Source organism: Epinephelus lanceolatus, chromosome 21 (assembly GCF_041903045.1).
Source record: "Epinephelus lanceolatus isolate andai-2023 chromosome 21, ASM4190304v1, whole genome shotgun sequence".
Classification (NCBI taxonomy): Eukaryota; Metazoa; Chordata; class Actinopteri; order Perciformes; family Serranidae; genus Epinephelus; species Epinephelus lanceolatus.
Window position 1 is genome coordinate 27872692 of NC_135754.1, and position 18756 is coordinate 27891447.

The 18756-nt window shown below is 42.1% G+C and overlaps 1 protein-coding gene across 2 annotated transcripts in view; it reads right to left on the minus strand.

Moving 5' to 3' along the window:
* LOC117247385 (melanopsin-A-like) overlaps positions 1 to 17059 on the minus strand; it is a 35775-nt gene extending 18716 nt beyond the window's left edge. For both annotated transcript variants that reach the window (XM_033611919.2, XM_033611918.2), the window contains exons 1-6: positions 16717 to 17059; positions 8430 to 8566; positions 8094 to 8227; positions 5005 to 5208; positions 1537 to 1708; positions 979 to 1140 (exon numbers count right to left, since the gene is read on the minus strand). In XM_033611919.2, coding sequence (XP_033467810.2) covers positions 979 to 1140; positions 1537 to 1708; positions 5005 to 5208; positions 8094 to 8227; positions 8430 to 8566; positions 16717 to 16839 — 932 coding nt within the window. In that variant the 5' untranslated portion in view covers positions 16840 to 17059. The remainder of the gene's footprint in view (positions 1 to 978; positions 1141 to 1536; positions 1709 to 5004; positions 5209 to 8093; positions 8228 to 8429; positions 8567 to 16716) is intronic.
* Between the last annotated feature and the right edge of the window lie 1697 nt (positions 17060 to 18756).

The window sequence follows — 18756 nt, forward strand, 5'->3', positions numbered from 1 at the left end:
TCCAGATGTGTGCTTGCTGGGTGTAAAAATTGAAGGAATGAAATCCGCAGTAACACATCATCTAGTAACACTGGCTTTCCTTTGTGTGAAAAGGACTATTTTGATGAATTGGAAAATAAGGAAACCAAACTGTTTTTGTTTAGATCACTGGCTAAAAGAATTCATAGAAGTGATAACGATCAATCTTGTGTGCAGATGTTGTCAATTTCTCCCTTATTTCTGTCTAGTTGTGAAGATTTTGGTTTGGAAACTGAGTGTTAACTGAGGACTTGGCTTTCTTTGGAGGAGGGTTAGAGGGACAGGCGCTTAAACAGAGCACCTCGGAAAAGTGTGAATACAGGTGTTCCAGCACAGACAGCATGAGGAAAATAAAGTGTTTTTTGAATATTCAAGCACATAAACACATTCTAGTTGAAACCAGAAATACAATTATGAACCTGAAAATAAGCTTAACAGGTCTTTAACTGAGACCCATGTTCATGTGTATGTCTCCAGAATCGTCACTGCTGCTTGGATGCTTTGCCCTTCCTAATGAGCTGACTTGTTTTCCTGACATAACTGTATAAAACATTTCTTCTAAATTTGTCTAAACCAAAACTAATGTCCCACCTTTCAGGCAGCATGTGGTTTCAGTTCACTCACAGAGCCTTGAAGCTTGCTTGAGATAACTGCAGATAATTCCTTCAATGCAAACATTATGTTTAAACTGAACACAAAGTATATTTTTGTCTTGCTTTTGTCTTGCATTGTTGAACCTACCACCATCACAACCTCTGCCTGCTTAAAGTAAAACAGTTTTAATACCATATTTAACCCTAAACTATCAGTACTGCTTTATTATGTGAACCATATCTCCCCTAAACATATCACCTCGCCGGTTTTCATTTTTTACTGAGATGTTTTGACATTACTAGACAGTAAAAAATGTCTTTTTAGCGGCCACTGACAAAGCACACACACATACACATATTCACCTACCCAGCGAATGCGGTGAGGGCCGTGCAGGAATAAGGGGCCCAGGAGATGACAAATAGCAGGATGACAATGAGTGCGATCTTGGCCATCTTCCATTCACTCTTCATCTTATGGAACCTCTTTGCAGAGTCTCTGGTTCCCTGACTGTTGATCTTTGCTATCGCTCTGTCAAACACAGACACACTCAACATAGTTATGAAACCTTTTTTTTTCTTCTTTTAGTTTCAATATAATTTGTAATTTTAGATCAAGTTTGGCATTTCAAGCTTTTATTGTGTTTTTCTTTTCGGTTAATTCATTTTGAAGGCTAAGTTAAATGACATAGACATCATGTATTGTACTTGTGCGCACACACAGGAAGGCGGTATTACTGTTCGGACTGAACAAAGCATTAGTGGAAATCAATAGAGAAACCCTGACACATTGTTAATCAACATCACCAACAACAGACACACAACACCCACGTCTTCATCAATACATGTGTGTGTTTTAAGCGTAACCAAGATGGGAGCATGACTGAATGTAAACAGTGTGTGTGTGTGTGTGTGTGCATGTACCAACCGCGTCGTGTGTCTGATAGCTCTGAAGATGCAGCAGTAGCTGAAGATGATGATGAAGAGAGGGATGAAGAAGACGAAGGTAAAGAGCAGCATGGTGTAGGAGCGGACAGACGGGGTAAACGTCATGTAGTCCCAGGAACAAGACGTCATCAGACCCTCTGGGACATATGCACCTGTGGGAGAGCATACACACTTTAGCAATTCCTTCCCATGCCATGAAGTCAGACGAGTCTTTCTGTCACTTCCTGTAATGTATAACTTCCTGCTTCTTCCTCGTCTGAAAGACCTTGAACTACTTTCCATTGTACCTCCTTTGACAGTCCACTTGTCAAGCTATATCATATTGTTAGATCACAATGATGGGAACGAAGGAACGAATTAAGGAATTATTTCATTAATACTCTGTCATAAACTGAAGTGCTGGACAAATTAAAATGTTGCTCAGCTGGTGGCGCTACATAGAAATTCAGGGAAACACCAAAATCGTTAGGATTCATCCCCCAGGGACCATGACTGTCTCAACCAAATGTTATGGACATGTATCCAGTAGCTGTTGATGTCACTCTGAACCAAAGTGTTGGCTGACTGACCAACTGACATTGCAGTCCCAGAGCGATGCTGTTAGCATTGCTAATACACACCAGCAGCTGATCGTTTGACTAAATCTGTATAGCGCAAATGTATCCTCATATATGTGACACCACTTGTCAAGCTCAGGCTGTAATAAATGACTGAGGGACCTGAGTGGCCCACATGCAAAATCCATCGCAGAAAGCAGTTGGAGTTCTCTCTAGTTGTTTCTGCTTAGGAAACTTACACTTGTAGCATTTGGCATTCACACCACAGGCTTCTCTTATATGGGACTGCATCCATTATTTCACACAGAGCTCAGGAGGATAATACACACACACGCAAACATACACACATAAAAGACACTACTTTGTATTCACTTCCACATAAGAGCACAACTAAACATACACATGCACTCACAACAATTTCTAAATATCGCATAGCAGCAGACTTTCCTTCCTTTTCTCCAGACACGGAAGGAAGCCATAAGTCACTTTTATTGCATGTTGTGTTAAGTTGTTGTGGCAGTTTGGGCTCCAAACCCTAAGAGAATTTTTAGAAGAAAAAACAGCCACTGCAACACAGTTGATTCAGGGTGGCAGAACATACACAAGGGCTACCTGTGTATGGTTCCAACGGACGTCAAGTTTCCGTCTGAATCAATTTAAAATACGTCTGACCTTCTAAACTCGTGGTCCAGTCTTTATATTCAGCCCTCCTCCATGTACACTGAACAGAAATTTAAATTTAAATGCTACTATTTTTCACAGCTTTGATTTAGAGATCCAAGGCTTTATTTCAGGCACTCAATAGATGTAGTTCTCATAAATTTTGCTCACAAATTTGTCATAATCGTGTTAGTGAGCACTTCTCCTTTTCCAAGATAATTTTGGGATGGTCACAATAAAAGGCCACTCTATAATGCGCAGTTTGATCACAACACAATGCCACAGACGTTGTAATTTTTGTGGGAGCGTTCCATTGGCATGCTGACTGCAGGAATGTCCACCAGAGCTGTTGCCTATGAACTGAATGTTCATTTCATGACCATAAGACGTCTCCAGTGTTGTTTCCCTGAATTTGGCAGTACATCCAAGCAGCCTCACAGCCGGCAATGACCACATTTGCAAACAGTCTGGTCGCATTACTGTTTAAAAAAAATATCAATTAACCTTGTCTTGTTATACAATATACAGTAGAAATCACTTACAGTGATCATGTCCGTGTCAAATTTATCTCTCTAGGTGAATTATTATCATAACCAATTTTTCTTTATTTCCCAAGCAGATCACCATCTAATTGGCATTTGTATATTTATTACATTAACATAAAGTAATGAACAGACAGTTCTGTTAACTAAATTTTATTGACTGTACAGCTGTTTGATTATGGGGGCATGACATGACCAGGCATTTTCAATCCACTTGACGATGGCAACTTCAACCACAGGTGCTCTCCCTGTACACATACTTTTCTGTCTCCAACACTAACAGCCATAAGCGTCAAGGAGATTACTCTTTTTGTTGAGAGAAAATTACTTCCTTTTTTCCCGTCATGATTTTAATGTGAATGCACCAGCCTCAGGTAGCCAGCTGGAGGCAGACAGGTTATAGCGAGGCAAAGTATCATGGTGGGAGTAAGGTAAAAAGAAAAAAAAAAGAAAGAAAGAAAGAAAGAAAATCCCCAAAAAATCTGTAAATGAAAAAATTGTTAAAAAAAAAAAAAAAAAAAAAAAAGTCATGCATGAAAAGACTCCAAATGAACACAGAGAACAGACTATTTGATAACTACAAGCAAATTATTTAAACAGCATTTGTATAGGAAAGATTCCATATAGACAGTTAATCACTATAACCTTTATCACTATAAACGGTTTCCACTGTAATACATTATATTACATGCAGTGGAGTCTACTGAGATAGTAGAGTCCATTTATAGAAAACAGATTTGGTATCTCAAGGTCAGTTTAAAGCTGGTTTGATTCACAATTCTTCAAAATAAGACTTTCATTGTGTCAGATTTCTTTGATATGTGGAGTTCCTCAGGGCTCGATACTAGGTCCTTTACTGTTCTCCGTCTACATGCTGTTTCTCAGTTAAATTAAACACAGACATAACACTGATGAATTTTTAACGCAGCTGACACTCAGTTTAACTTTCCCTTGATAGTCACAGTCTCCAGCAACATCTTGGCGGCCTTGAAATTACAGTTCCAAATACCCACTCTGTGTTTTGTTGTCCCCATTGGTCTGCTCATAATTCATGTCCTGTTTGGACAAACACCTTGAAGTAAAATGGTCTGAGTTTTGAGAAGGAAGAGCTGTTTCCTGTTTTTTTTTTTGTTTCCACAGTTCAGTACGCAGTGTCCAGGCACAGGCTTGCAAGTAAAATGATTGGTTGTTTAGTCTAGGGAATTTCATTACCACCTCTCTGACTGCAGATAAAAATGAAACGTGACAACCTGTGACCATGACAGCTCAGAGACAGTTTTGAAGATGTAGAACAAAGTTTTGCTAGATGCTGACTTGTTACCACCAACATGCATACATCTTTTTTGGGAGCACATACAACAGAGAAAAAAAGAGAAACCAGTAGGATGGCGAGTCCATGACCTCATCATCATTGTTAGGCTGCTGTAATGTCAGCTACAGGTAAACATGAGGCGATCTGCCCTCTGATATCTGAATAATATTAAATGTATTTGGCATGTTGACAGAAGGCAAAGTCAGATCTGTTTCACATAGTAGTACAACTTTCAGCAGGAATTTGAAACGCTGACACAAATAAAAACTTTGTGAGAGAAGGACTTAGACAGAGCCTGAAAAAACTAAACCCCTCAGAGGAATCACTCTGATCAACAATGACTCCACAACCAGGCCCCTAAATGTACTGATACTCACTCCAGCCGAAGAAGGGGGGCAGGCTCCAGCCTACGGAGTAGACCCAGGCAGCAGCCAGGATGCTCAGGGCTTTCCTGCGAGACATCACCCCCAGGGAGGCCAGAGGCCTGGTGATCACCACATACCGGTCCACCGCAATCACCATCAGTGTCATCATACTGCAGATACCAAACAGTGCTCCGCAGAAGGCATACAACTCACAACCTGGAGGAGGAGAGGCAAAAGAAGTGCGTAGAGACGAAGGACAAATATGATTGCTCCTGAAGGTAGCTATCAAAATAAATGTATTTTTCTGCAGCTCTTGAACAACAGCTGCAAATACTGTAGCTAGTTGTGTTTCTAAATGGTTTTGGACACATATGGGTTATTTCTGTGCTGTTTAGTCAAGTGTCCGTCTCACTGCCATTTCAGATCCTTTGTATTCTTTGCCAATATCACGTTAGCAAATAATCTCATCTAATAATACCTTTAACACACATGCTTCATTGTTCCCTTTGGAAAGACTGTAATGGCAGGTAGTTACATGCGACACAGCGATGACTACAACATGTCTCTTTCTGTTCCATCATGTAATGTGCTGGTATCTATAGTCTATCATTCTACTAAATATATTCATACTGTTTGAAAAAAATATGACGCACACATTCATTCACACTTGCAAATATATGTGCAAGCCTACACACACACACACACACACACTGACAAAATATAAACACTCAATCATCACTTTATCAGCTGCTATCCCTTCAGGCCCTCAGCGTGTCATTACCACCGACCTGTCACACATCATCTAATCACAGCGCCAAATCATCACATCCAAGCACAAGACAGAATTTGAAGTGTGCCGCCTGTGTGAAGGAAGTCAAACAAATACTGCTCAGGCAGCTGAATATAGATCACAGCGCCTGTATGGCCGTCGTCCCGACTCTGTGTGTGTTTGACAGCCCCTGCTGAGTTACCAAAGCTAATGAAGTCCAGATTGGCTCCGGAGGAACGCTCTCCAGAGAAGAACAATATTATAAAGTCCTGGGGCGTTTTGTCGAACAGCAAAGTTCACTGCATGGAGGTCAGGTCAATAATAACAAGTACATGTCCAAAAGAGAAAGGTCATTTAATTATGTCCCGCAATGAGCTCTTAGGAGCAAATCTTTTCAGTATGCATTGATCAATAAGTGTATTTCAATCCACCTGTTTTATGAGCAGTTTTAATTTGCACATAAAAAAGCACAGCAATTTGATTTAGAAACAAATTGAAACATTGAAGCAAAGTGCTATGGAAAAAGACTCAGTGCATTAATCATAAAGCATGTCAATTAAATGTCACTGAAGAGATGAAAACATCAGATCTGTGTGGAGTGCTGGGGAGATTGTTCCTTGGATCAATGCAAACGTAATTGTAATTTTTATACAATGCTTCCCTCATAATTTTCTAGTGTTTGAGATTTTCTGAAAATGTGGATAAAATTGGGAAACTTTTGATTTTTATTGTAAAGGGACAGTTCACCCTCCAAATCAAAATACAGTTTTTTTCCTATTTATCAATCTCTATTTTTTTGGTGTAAGTTACTGAGTGTTGGAGATGTCTGCCGTAGAAATGTCTGCCTTTCTCAACTATACTGGAACTAGATGGCACTCGGCTTGTGGTGCTCAAAGCGCCAAAAAAACGAAACAAAATACATTTGAAGAACTCAACAGCAATGTCTCTTTCCAGATATCACAACCTGGTTACTGAAGATAATCCATAAATCGTTTCATGTAGGAACCATTTTATTTTTGCCGAACTACACCCACCTACCGTACCACTGTGCAGAAGGAAGCATCCATCCATCCATTTTCATCGAGCACCACTAAGATAGCTAACGTTACAGCTCAGGTGAGGAGGATGCCATTGATATTAACATTTTGTGCTGTCACAAGCACAAGCCTCTCATCCATGAGTAGATGCACATGTCCTTCTGCGCAGTGATATGGTTGGTGGTAAGAAAATAGTTCCTACATGAAACTGCTCACAGCAAGGTCTGTGGATTATCTTGAGTAACCAGGTATTTATTTCTGGAAAGAGACATTGCTGTTGAGTCTTTTTTTTTTTTTTTTTTTTGTTGGCACTTTGAGTGCCACAACCCGAGGGCCAACTAATTTAATAATATTTGAGAAAATGACAAACATCTTCAGAACTCTGCAGCTCACACCAAAACAGTCTAGATTAAAAAATAGCAAGTTTAATTGTCGAGGTTTTGTCAGTCGAACTGACTGATTAACTCCTTCATTTAAAAACACTGCCATCACTAGAGCCACACTGCTGCTAGAGAGCTTCATCACTGAGGAGTGCACGGGAAGTTTACTATGAATTCTTGTAAAACAGGAAGGATAAACACATATAAAATGCAAGGAACAGTTGGCTTTTGCTTTGTGATTACCATCTTTGTGTCCTCTGAAAAGGATAGGCAGAAAGAAAAGGTTTTCTAGGTGGTTGGGGAGTTGGAGGTGATTAGGGAAAAAAAGTCTTCTTGCAGTAACCATCATTGAGAGCTGAGCTCAAGATCTGAAAGTGATGGGCTGTCTTCATCAAGGTCAGAAGAACTCCTGAAGGAAAACACAGCACTCTGACTATCAGTGTTTGATCAGTAGAGTGTGGAGCCTCTTTTACCACCTCTTTATTTCTGTTCCCATCAGACTGCATGCTGATGTATAATGTACACTGCGGTGGGACCCCCTCCTAATCGCTCATGTATAACACAACACGCTGTTTGCTCCTTTTGATTGATGGAATTTGGATGCTGGATGCTCCTTCTTACACTGTGGCACAAGGGTGATAGAGGATGGCAGCTTTTTGTGTTTGTGTGTGTGAGTGTGTGTGCAGAATGTTAACTAAAGTGTAGGTCACGCTCAAAAGGGTAGGAAACCAATACAGGTCCTGGGGGAATTCAGAGAGCGTGTCCGTAAATGTTAATGATGTGCATGCACACGTAACGGAGCATGGATGACATCATTAGTGTTTAGGTTGTTATCATACTGGACTCCTTTGTGCAGCTTTTTTTTTTTTTTTTTCACGTAAGCATAAAATGTTAGGTAATAAACGCATGTGTTACCTTTCTTTCCAAAGATCCATCGCTTGTGCATGCTGGTGACGAAGAAGATGGGTGTCTGAGTGAGACACATGAGGAAGTCTGTGACTGCCAAGTTAATGATAAAAATGTTGGATGGTGTCCTCAAGCTCCGGCTCCTGAACACACACACACACACACACACACACACACACACACACACACATGCAGCTGTTTAAATATTGTGATTAATACTGGATCATGAATAAATCAGGCATCTCATGATCACGTGTTATCATCACAGATACATACTGTACAAAAACGTGGTGCTGAACAAGTTTATTGAAGAAAGCACGCACTGCAAAAAAAAACCCTGAGTACCTGCAGAAAGCATATATGACCAGGAAGTTTCCCAGCATGCCTGTGATGCCCACAACCAAGATGACAACACCGATGGTGTAGTGAGCGTGGTCAGGGACGTCTACCGTTGGAAATGGGTGGCTTGGAACCAGTGAACCCTAACAACAGGAAACAGGGAGGAAAGGGTTAATTTATGTTATTAGACTCATGATATTAAGTGATGATAAGATAGCAATATCATCGCAAAAATACCCCTGATTTCACTGCAGGTCTTGGGATCATCGCCTTGAAGGAAATTTGATATATTAAGTTAAAGGAGGCCTATTATGCTCATTTTCAGGTTCATTCTTGTATTTAAGGTTACTACTGGAGCATGTTTACATGCCTTAATGTTAAAAAAAAACAAACATTTAGTTTCCTCATTCTGTGTTGTAACACCTGTATTCATCCTCTGTCTGAGAGGTTCCATTTTATGGCCTGTCTGTTTGAGCCCACTCTCCGAAAAAGTTCAGTCTGCTTTGATTGGTCAGTATTTCTGGGTCTTCTATATCTCTGCACCTCTGCATTGTCATTGCATATGGGGAATGACTATAACAGTGTACAGCAGCACTTTTTACCATGAAAAATCACCAATAAAAGCTTCTAAACACAACCGGACATGTTATAGCAGGAATATGATCCAAAATTGGGGAGAAATGAACACCAACGTGTTCACTGACGTTAGCATGAAGCTACATGTATGTTAGCAGTGTAACGTGAGTTGTTGCTGGGGAAGGACTGTAACAGAAGCCATGTTTCCATCAGCCTGTTTAGATGCGCATCTAGAAATATTGCATCAGAAATGATGATTGGAAACGCCAAAATTCAAATTAAAATCCCCTGATTTGCACAAACTAAAATACGCTTGCTTTAGCCGGGTTTTGGTTGATTCGAAAAAATACTGATTCGCAAAACGGGGGATGGAAACAGTTATGTTCGAATTAAGTCTGACGTAGCGCACCTCTCTCCATGGTGATATCCACACTCCGGGTTGGGAAGGCGGTAATGCATTTACAAGCTGGTTGCCAACCACCAGAAAACGTAGAAGAAGAAGAAGAAGAATGTGAGACTTGTTTTGTTTCTGGTTCTGCGGAAAACTCGTGCGAGCTCATAGTCTTCACCAAAGTCTGTACATTTAATGGAAACACACAGGATTCGTATTTATTTTCATGCGCGTTTCCCAATGATTCAAATCACTTTTGGATGGAAACATAGCTAGAGACTAGCATTTTTTTTTTTTTTTGTTAAATATCACCAATAAAAGCTTCTAAACACAACCATACATGTTCTAGCAGGAATATGATCCAAAATCAGGAGAATGAACACCAACAGCACAAGATTACATGCTTCCCTGACGTTAGCATGTATCTACATGTATGGTAGCAGTGTAATGTTACTTGTCAACGGGTAAGGACTGTAACAGAGAATAGTTGTATTTCTTTAGTTAAATGTCACCAATAAAAGCTTTTCAGCACAACGGTACATCTTTGAAGCAGGAATATGAGGGAGAAATGCTCAGCATCACCATGTAAGATTACATGTTCTAGCAGGAATATGATTTAAAATAGGGGAGAAATGAATACCAACGATAACCAAGATTACATGTTTCCCTGATGTTAGCATATAGCTACATGTATATTAGCAGTGTAATGTTATTTGTCGCTGGGGAGGGACTGGAGGTCTTGTTGTAAGCAACGTGTTCAAAAGAAACCTGAGGTTTTTTCACAGAGTTTACTTTTACATAAATTAAACTTATTTGAAAATTTTGCCACATTTTGTATGAACACCCTTCATTCTTACCAGGGTTGCCAACTCTCACACATCTGATGTGTGACACATGCATTCACCTTCCATCTCACGGTCTCACTCTGCCCAACCAATTCTCACGCTGACAAACGCTGGAAAAAAAGCTGGCAGCTGAGTATTTTAAATAAATTTCAAACAGGGTGGGCGGAGTTGAAGTTTGCAGCCAGACTTCAAAGAGGGGAGAGGAGGGGCAGACTCCGCCTGACCAGCGTACGAGCTTCGTGAAATGGAGTGCAGCCAAATGTTTCTGTGGAAAACTACTCTCTGATTGGTGTGCAATCCATATTTGCGCTTTGATTGGGCAGCTCTAGTCTCACAGTCAGCCGACTACGGGCCGTTTCACACGCCAGGGAGGACAGGACTTTTCAAGTGAACTGAGAGATGCTTTGCTGAACTTAAAGAAAGGTAAGTCAGCTCACTGGTAGTTTGATGTCTTCAGTAGCGCCCAGACCACATACTGGATGTCCACTGGATCCGTCGCGTGTGGGATTTGGCCGCGGCGCGGATTTGGCCGCGGCGCGGATTTGCTCCGTCCCTTTAGCGGCGCGCACGCAATCGGCTGGAATTGTCAGATCGCGAGATCATAATGTCACGCGATAATTTGCAGAAACCCTGGAGGTATAAAGCATGGCTGGACTGGGACAAAAAAATGGCCCACACTATGCTGTTACCAAAATTAAACTAAATCTCAGTAGTAACCTACGTGCCCTGGAAGAGAGTACCAAGGCTAGAAAATGAATGTGCTCATTCACTTCTCATATACATCCTGGTGGTAGTCGATGGCCTCAGAATACACAATACCTATGGTGAAAGCACTTGCCAAAGGAACTCTACAAGATCTATCATTTCAATTTTTAATAAAATGTGTGCAAGTACAAATAAGATACATGTCGGCATTTTTTTTGTCCCAGTCCAGCCCTGTACACAGGTCATTGAAAGTCCTTGAATGTATCTATTTCTGTATGAAATGCATGAAAATAGGATTTCACCATGTGAATTTCAAAATTTTCTCGGGGGAGAACCCCCCTTGAAATCTTTCTGTTTGCCGCAACAGGACATACTACTGGATTTTTTAAGCAGATGACTATACTACCATAGATTGATGAAATCGACCTTGATCTGCGCCGTAAAACAAATATACATCTATGGAAGCATGTTTGGCTTAGGCCTATAGATATGAATATGTAAACGTACACTCATTTCTTCTGTTTGCCACATGTGCATATTAACTCTTTTAAGGTTAAAAAAAAAAAACATGCCGCCATGTCCACGTATGTTCGTGACCATGCACGCACAAGCAGATATTACATCACAAGCTAAAATCTCACTCCAGCCCTCTGACCAAAGTTGGCAACCCTGTTATAACACTATACTACATAAGAAACTGAACTGAAAACTTTATTTCCATTTGCAGTATTATATTTGGTGGTATGGCTCTGTTCTGGGGCCTCTCTGCCTTTCCTAGGACTACACAGAAAGCCTCTTCCACGTGCCTACATGGAAAGCCTGAGGTGGAGAGAGCACACCTGTCTACCCTTCCATGTGCAAATGAGGAAAGCCTGAGGCAGAGAGAAAAACCTCCCTGCCCTTCCATGCACCTACATGGACAGCCTAAGGCAGGAAGAGCAGAGCAAAGACCCCCTGGGAACAGAACAGAGCAGCATCAATGACAAACAGAAATGATACTGATAAGTCAGACACAACAGAAAAAGGAGGAGCTGGGGTGGAGGCAGGCCAGAGTTTAAATAGTGCGCTCTGATGCAATGTTTCTTGTAATTCTCTAAAGGCTGACTTTATATCAATATAAGGCTGTGTGTGTGCTGTGTGTCTTTCAAGCAGCTGCACACCCACACACAAACACAGAAACACATGCCCACTCACCAGGGCTACTTCCACTAAGCTGCATCTCCGCTGGAACACACACACACACACACACACACACACACACACACACACACCTCCTTTCATTAATCCTGACTGCTGTGTCCAAGAGTGCATGTGTGTGTTTGTGTGTTTGTCTGTTTGTCCAGCATCAGGTTTTCAGCAGTCCTACTTCTCTGCAGAGTTACAAGCTACTGTTACGATGAAGGAGGGCGTTTGAATAGTATGGTAGCAAGTGATGGAGTGCTTATGTAAGATATGAGTGAAAGGGTCGTGGCAAAGTGTTACTAAAAAAGGGGACAAGTGCAGGGAGTGAAGGTGATATGCAGATGTGGTGTGTGTGAGGAATATAAACACACGGAGATCTGGTCTGATGCCGCCGTCATCTGTGATGTAGTGGTTCACGCTCAAGGTCTCCCCTCCCTCCCTGCTTCATTTCTTCCCCTGTTTCTTTCTCTTCACATCCCTGCCACTCTTCCTGCTGGATCTCTTTCTCATCTCCACTATCACTGCTAATTCCCAATCCCTGTTAATTCCCTCCTTCACGCCTGTTCCTCTGTTCCCTGAATCTCTCTTGACCATTCCTTGTCGTCCTTTTGCTTTCTCTCATTTTCTCCAGCTGTGGTGGCTCGGTTAATGTCTGCCCTTCCAGGTTCCAGGTTAATGTCCATCACACGGCGAAGAGGAAGGAGAGACGCAGTGAGCAGAGTGGAAGTCTCCTCTACAGCATCTTTGTGTGGGATGTAAAGATGGTATATAGCGGATGGTAATGTGTCTCCATATGTACTGAAGCTGAGATGCCAGCGGTTCTGGGTGTTCCTTTGTCAGTGCAGAATGAGTCATAAAGATGGAAATGATCTTGTGCTGTCAAATGCACATCGATTTAAAACAGGCAAATAAAGTGAGAGAAAGAAGACGAAGATTATGGACAGAAGAGAGCGAGAGACAGGAGGAGAGAGGAGGCAGAGAATTACAACATCCACTGTGGGAATTCAATCTCAATTTAAAACCACACAAACACGGATGTACTTACAAGCACAAATATATGCAAACATATGTGCACACATGGGTTTCCTCCGACATGTTCTCCCCGTGTCGGTGTGGGTTTCCTCCAGGTGCTCCGACATCTTCTCCCCTTGTCGGTGTAGGTTTCCTCCAGGTGCTCCGACATCTTCTCCCCGTGTCGGTGTGGGTTTCCTCCAGGTTCTCCGACATCTTCTCCCCGTGTCGGTGTGGGTTTCCTCCAGGAGCTCCGACATGTTCTCCCTGTGTCAGCGTGGGTTTCCTCCAGGTGCTCCAACATGTTCTTTCCGTGTCAGCTTGGGTTTCCTCCAGGTGCTCCGATATGTTCTGCCCATGTCGGTGTGGGTTTCCTCCGGGTGCTCTGACATCTTCTCCTCGTGTCGGTGTGGGTTTCCTCCAGGTGCTCCGACATTTTCTCCCTATGTCGGTGTGGGTTTCCTCCAGGTGCTCTGGCATGTTCTCCCCGTGTCAGCATGGGTTTCCTCCAGGTGCTCCGACATGTTCTCCCCGTGTAGGTGTGGGTTTCCTCCAGGTGCTCCAACATGTTCTCCCTGTGTCAGCTTGGGTTTCTTCCAGGTGCTCCGACATGTTCTCCCTGTGTCAGCGTGGGTTTTCTCCAGGTACTCCGGCTTCCTCCCACAGTCCAAAGACATGCAGGTTAATTGGTGACTCTAAATTGTCCGTAGGTGTGAATGTGAGTGTGAATGGTTGTCTGTCTCTATGTGTCAGCCCTGTGATAGTCTGGTGACCTGTCCAGGGTGTACCCTGGTCTCGCCCAATGTCAGCTGGGATAGGCTCCAGCCACCCCGTGACCCCTAACAGGATCAGCAGTCATGGAAAATGAATGAATGTGTTTTATTTCTGCATATGCCAGTGGGTGTAATATTTATTGATTCCACTACAGGGCAAATTTTCTCTGCAATTAAGTGGAAAAAATATGCACATATCAGTATTGGCATTTGGCTAAAATGAGTTAGAAAATATCAGCATATTGGATATCTATAAAAATCCAATATCCAAATATCCTGCATCTGTAATATAAATATAAATATAGAGCTTCTAAAGGTGAAGGGAATTGCTAAAAGACAGAAAGTAAATATTGCTGGCTGTGGCTTGTGCAGCGCCAGAGCTGGAAAGATTTGTTAAATCTCTCCGGGTGTTTCTTTGCTGTATTTGCCAGCTATTACAATCGTTTCATGTAAATGAGGTATTATATTTTATTCATTGTTTACTGTCTCTCAGTGGAAGCATTTTGTAATGACATATTGTTTTACATATTTCTGCTGTCTAAAATACTGTTGCCAAGACAGCTTAACAAAATGAGTTATGAGTAATTCTGCATACATTTGTCATATCCTGACATAAATCAACATTGGAATGATATTTATTTCCTGCATGTATCAAAGCCCGGCCCTTAAATATACACTAATAAAAAGCAAATCCTGCTTTTTACAAGATGATGGGAGAGGATGCATTTTAACAAACTGCTCATTAAAATATGGGCTGATCTTTAATTTGCAGCTGGTAAATTAATTAACAGCAGGAGTAGTTAGGGGAAGTAGATGAAGAACAATGTACTCACTTTAGTCTGTTTGCACAATTAACAGCTCATCTTCTGGCAAACTGATTAGTTTCGGTATTTGAGTGACTTAATTGTAATTATTTTAATTTTGCTGAATGGTGATGTGGAAAACGACCAATCAAAAACTACCACTACTAGTACTACAACAGCCCAGAGACTTTACAGTATTGATGAATGCTGCACTAATTGCACAACTGATTATCTGCCCTCTGCCTCTCCTGCACGTCACACGCCGGTCATTAATCAGCCAGTTGTTGGCAGGTAAGTGGTTATCTACACCTTCAGAGGGAAACTAATTTGTTTGCCAGCTAATGCACTTTAATCTACTGCAGAGGACATGAGCACAAAGGGTTACACACACACACACACACACACACACACACACACTATCACTGCCTCTTTTAAAGACACACACACATCCACATATATGCACACCAACATTAGCGTTCATAAATTGGACCCATATTTTTTCAATCATCCAGAGATTGTAGATTTGACGGATGATCAAGAGAGAAAAATAAACAAACAGCGGTAAAAGGAAAATGTGGGCTCTAGAGAGAAATACAGAAGAGTTTCTAAATGAAAACCACACTTAAAGCGGAGTAGATGATCCCATCTGCCTCAGTAGAAGCTGCCCCCGGGCACTGCTTCAGTATCAGCTTTCCCAGCTCTCCCACCATGAAGGACAGACCACAAAAGCCACAGAGACTGAAGCCCGCAGGTCTGAACTTCAAAGTCCAAACTGAAACATTCACACTTGTTGAACTGGCTGTGCACCCATGTGTTTCTCAGTACGTCTTTCAAACAGCTGTTTCTTTCCCAAATCAGAGTCAATGATGTCTGGGCTCCTGGGGAAAAGTTAAAGCACTCGACTTTCATTTCATGCTTTATATATTTCACGTACAGTGCAGAGGTGCATACACCGCTGTATTGGCTTACACATCTGTGTACGAGGATTTCCCTGGAGGCTGAACTAATCCCATTCTGCGACACAGAGGGAGACAGAGAGGGAGATGGAGGCTTGTTCATCCATGACATGGAAATGAAAACATTCTCAGCACATGTCTCTCTCCAGGACTGCAGAGGGGATGTGAATGATGTCTAAGCTGCATGACTGCACATCTTTACATTTAAGAAATACTAATAATTACAACCAAACCAGTTGTTTTGTGTTTGATGTTGCCTTGCTGCAAACACAATTTCCTTTGTAGGGATGATAAAGTTCTGAAGTGAAGTTAACCTGCATATGGTAAATTAAGATTAGGGCAAAAATAGGTATTTTAAATGGGATTATTAAGGCGCAAATTGGAATTATATGGGTCCATGTAAACACCATTTACTGCACACAAGTTACTTTTGAGAACATTAAAGTCTTCTGAAATATCGCAGGAACACTCACAGCGGATGAACTCGACGCAAATTAAGATAATAATGAGCAACACTGCAAAAGGAACTCATGAATGCCATCGACGCGCGCACAGATGTTGGCACAAACTGTCGCGCACTTTCACTACAGAGATCAAAAATACCCACAGTGCACCCGCAGCAGCTTTGTGCAACTATTTCCAACAGTAGTACAACCTGGTGAAACACCAGCGATGACGGGGTTTGACTCCTGCCTTCATTCAGCTCCTGTGGTGAATGAGCGGAGCGCAGACGCGCGTGAGAGGATGGCGTGATTCATTCATTCACAGCGACTTAACACCTCGCTCATTCACACCTCCCCGTGCTGCTTAGATTTTATGAATGATATGGTGGATGAATGAAAAACTACAAAAAAAAGAAAAAAACATAACACTGACAGTTTTTTGGCTCGTTTATCCAGATGTGGTGAGTTGGCTGCTGTGGATCAGATCTCGCCGCGGTTACGCATCGCTGCGGCGCACAGAAGCTCTCCAGTCACACGGAGGGGGTTTCCCTCAAGCAGCTAAAAACAAATAATAATAAAACATAAAAAAGTGGGAGCCAGTTACTCACAGCTGTAGGGACAGGGGAAAGCTCCATAAGCCGGTGCGGGCTGATGGAGCTGATGTTCCAGGGCGCCCGGGCGGTGGAGTCCGGTGTGGGAACCCCCGGTTCAATCAGGACCCTAGAATCCATTCCCGGTCCACGGTGGTTAATGAAGCGCGGTTGTGTGTGCGAGAAGTGGACCGGAGAGGTGTGAATCTAGCTATATGAGGTGGTCTATGAGTCCAATTGGCCGGTCATCATCGCCGCCCTGCTCTGACAGAGCTACTGGTAGTACAGCAGCTGTGGAGGGGTGGGAAAGGAGTGCGCTCCGTCTCTCGTCCAATCCCTGCTCCAGGGATGCCTCTGAGTGTGTCAGTAGGTCTGTGCGTGTGTGCGCGGATATATAGCTATGGGCATTTTTGTGGTTGTTTATTGAACTTCCAGGAATCAATGGAGCAGTTTTTCCTTCTCATACTGATACTTACTTTTACATTTTCAGATAGATGCTCTCTCCTCTAACAGACAAGTAAACAAATTAATAACACAATAATGCAAAGGGGAATCAAAGCAGGAATTCACATGGCTCTGGTTATCCATCTGAAATTTGTTTTTTACCCTCCTGTCCATCAGCAGGGAACAGGTTCAAGTCCAGCTGGCAGAGGTCTTACTCACATCTACAAAGTGGCGCCCCAAAAGGGGGGACCCAGAGGGACCATGGCCCCTCTGTCTTTAAGGGTGCTTTCACACCTGCCCTGTTTGGTTAGTTTCAATTGAACTGAAGTTCGTTTGTGCCCTAAGTGTGGTCTCAGCCCGGTTACAAACTCTGGTGCGGTTCGTTTGTGGTGAGAACGTGTTCTGACCTGGATCTGAACCAACTGCAGTCACATGACACACTGTTTGGGTTAAACATGAGCATGTTACAGTCCTGGAGGATTATTAATGTGCACCTCCTCCTGTACTGCCTTAATATGCACATTCAGCACATCCAATGCATCAAAACATTGTTTTCTAGTTGGAGCCGCGCCTCGATTTCAAACTGTATGGTTTGACTAAAATGAACAATGACAGCAATATAGTCCACGATGAGCAGCGCTAAAATCACATTTATCTTGCAAGTGTACTCTTCTTCAACGTTTGCTTTACTTCCTGGATTTTTCCCACATGGAGATTCTGACCAATCAAGAGCAGCTTTCTCACACAAGGCATTTGATCTGGTCCACTTGTAAATGCTGCCGTGAGAACACGAACCAGCTCTAGGCAATTATACAACTGTGTAACAAAATTATTCCCTGATTCAGACCAAAGCAACACAACTCTAGGTCTGGAAGAACCATAAGAGTATGTGGTGTGCTCATTTTTTAGGCTAGTGTGAGGGTAGTCTGTTGTGAAACTAAACAACCAAAGGCATCCACTGGTACCAACCATGTCAGCATAGCTTGTTGGGAAGGGGGCTAAATAATGTTCCAAATTTAGGTTAAATTCTGGCAAGGGAACAAACTGTCATGGCCAATTTTAAAAGGGTACCCACGAGTCTCCCCTAAACTTGAGAATGTTTGTTCCAAGTAAATGTTTTGCTCCTTACAATCCATGTACTCCTTGAAATTACAGGGATAGTTGAGACTTTTTCAAGTGGTGTTTTATGGAGCGCTTCTCCATAGTCAGTGTATCACATACACTAGATCAGTGGTTTTCAAACTTTAGTGCCCAAGGCACACCAAAGGGCAAGCCAAAATAGCATCTATAGCTTCTACTGCGTGTGTTATCACTCTTAACATGACATAAAGCGATCCATTGTCCCACTCATGGCTCTGTCCTTTTTAATGTTATCATCCCTCACACGGGCTGCCAATCAGGGCTATTGATGTGTCATGCCCTTATACTTCTCACATGCAAACGCAAAAAATAGGTAGATTTCATTTAGATTTAATTAATTTATTTTTTTGATTTAAATTAAATTACATTACATTATTTAGCCAGTCTGACACAGTCGATTAAAAGTTCATTCATAACTTTTTATAAGCCTTGTTGAATATTGCCATAATAATGTGTCCCTCCTGGATTGGCACC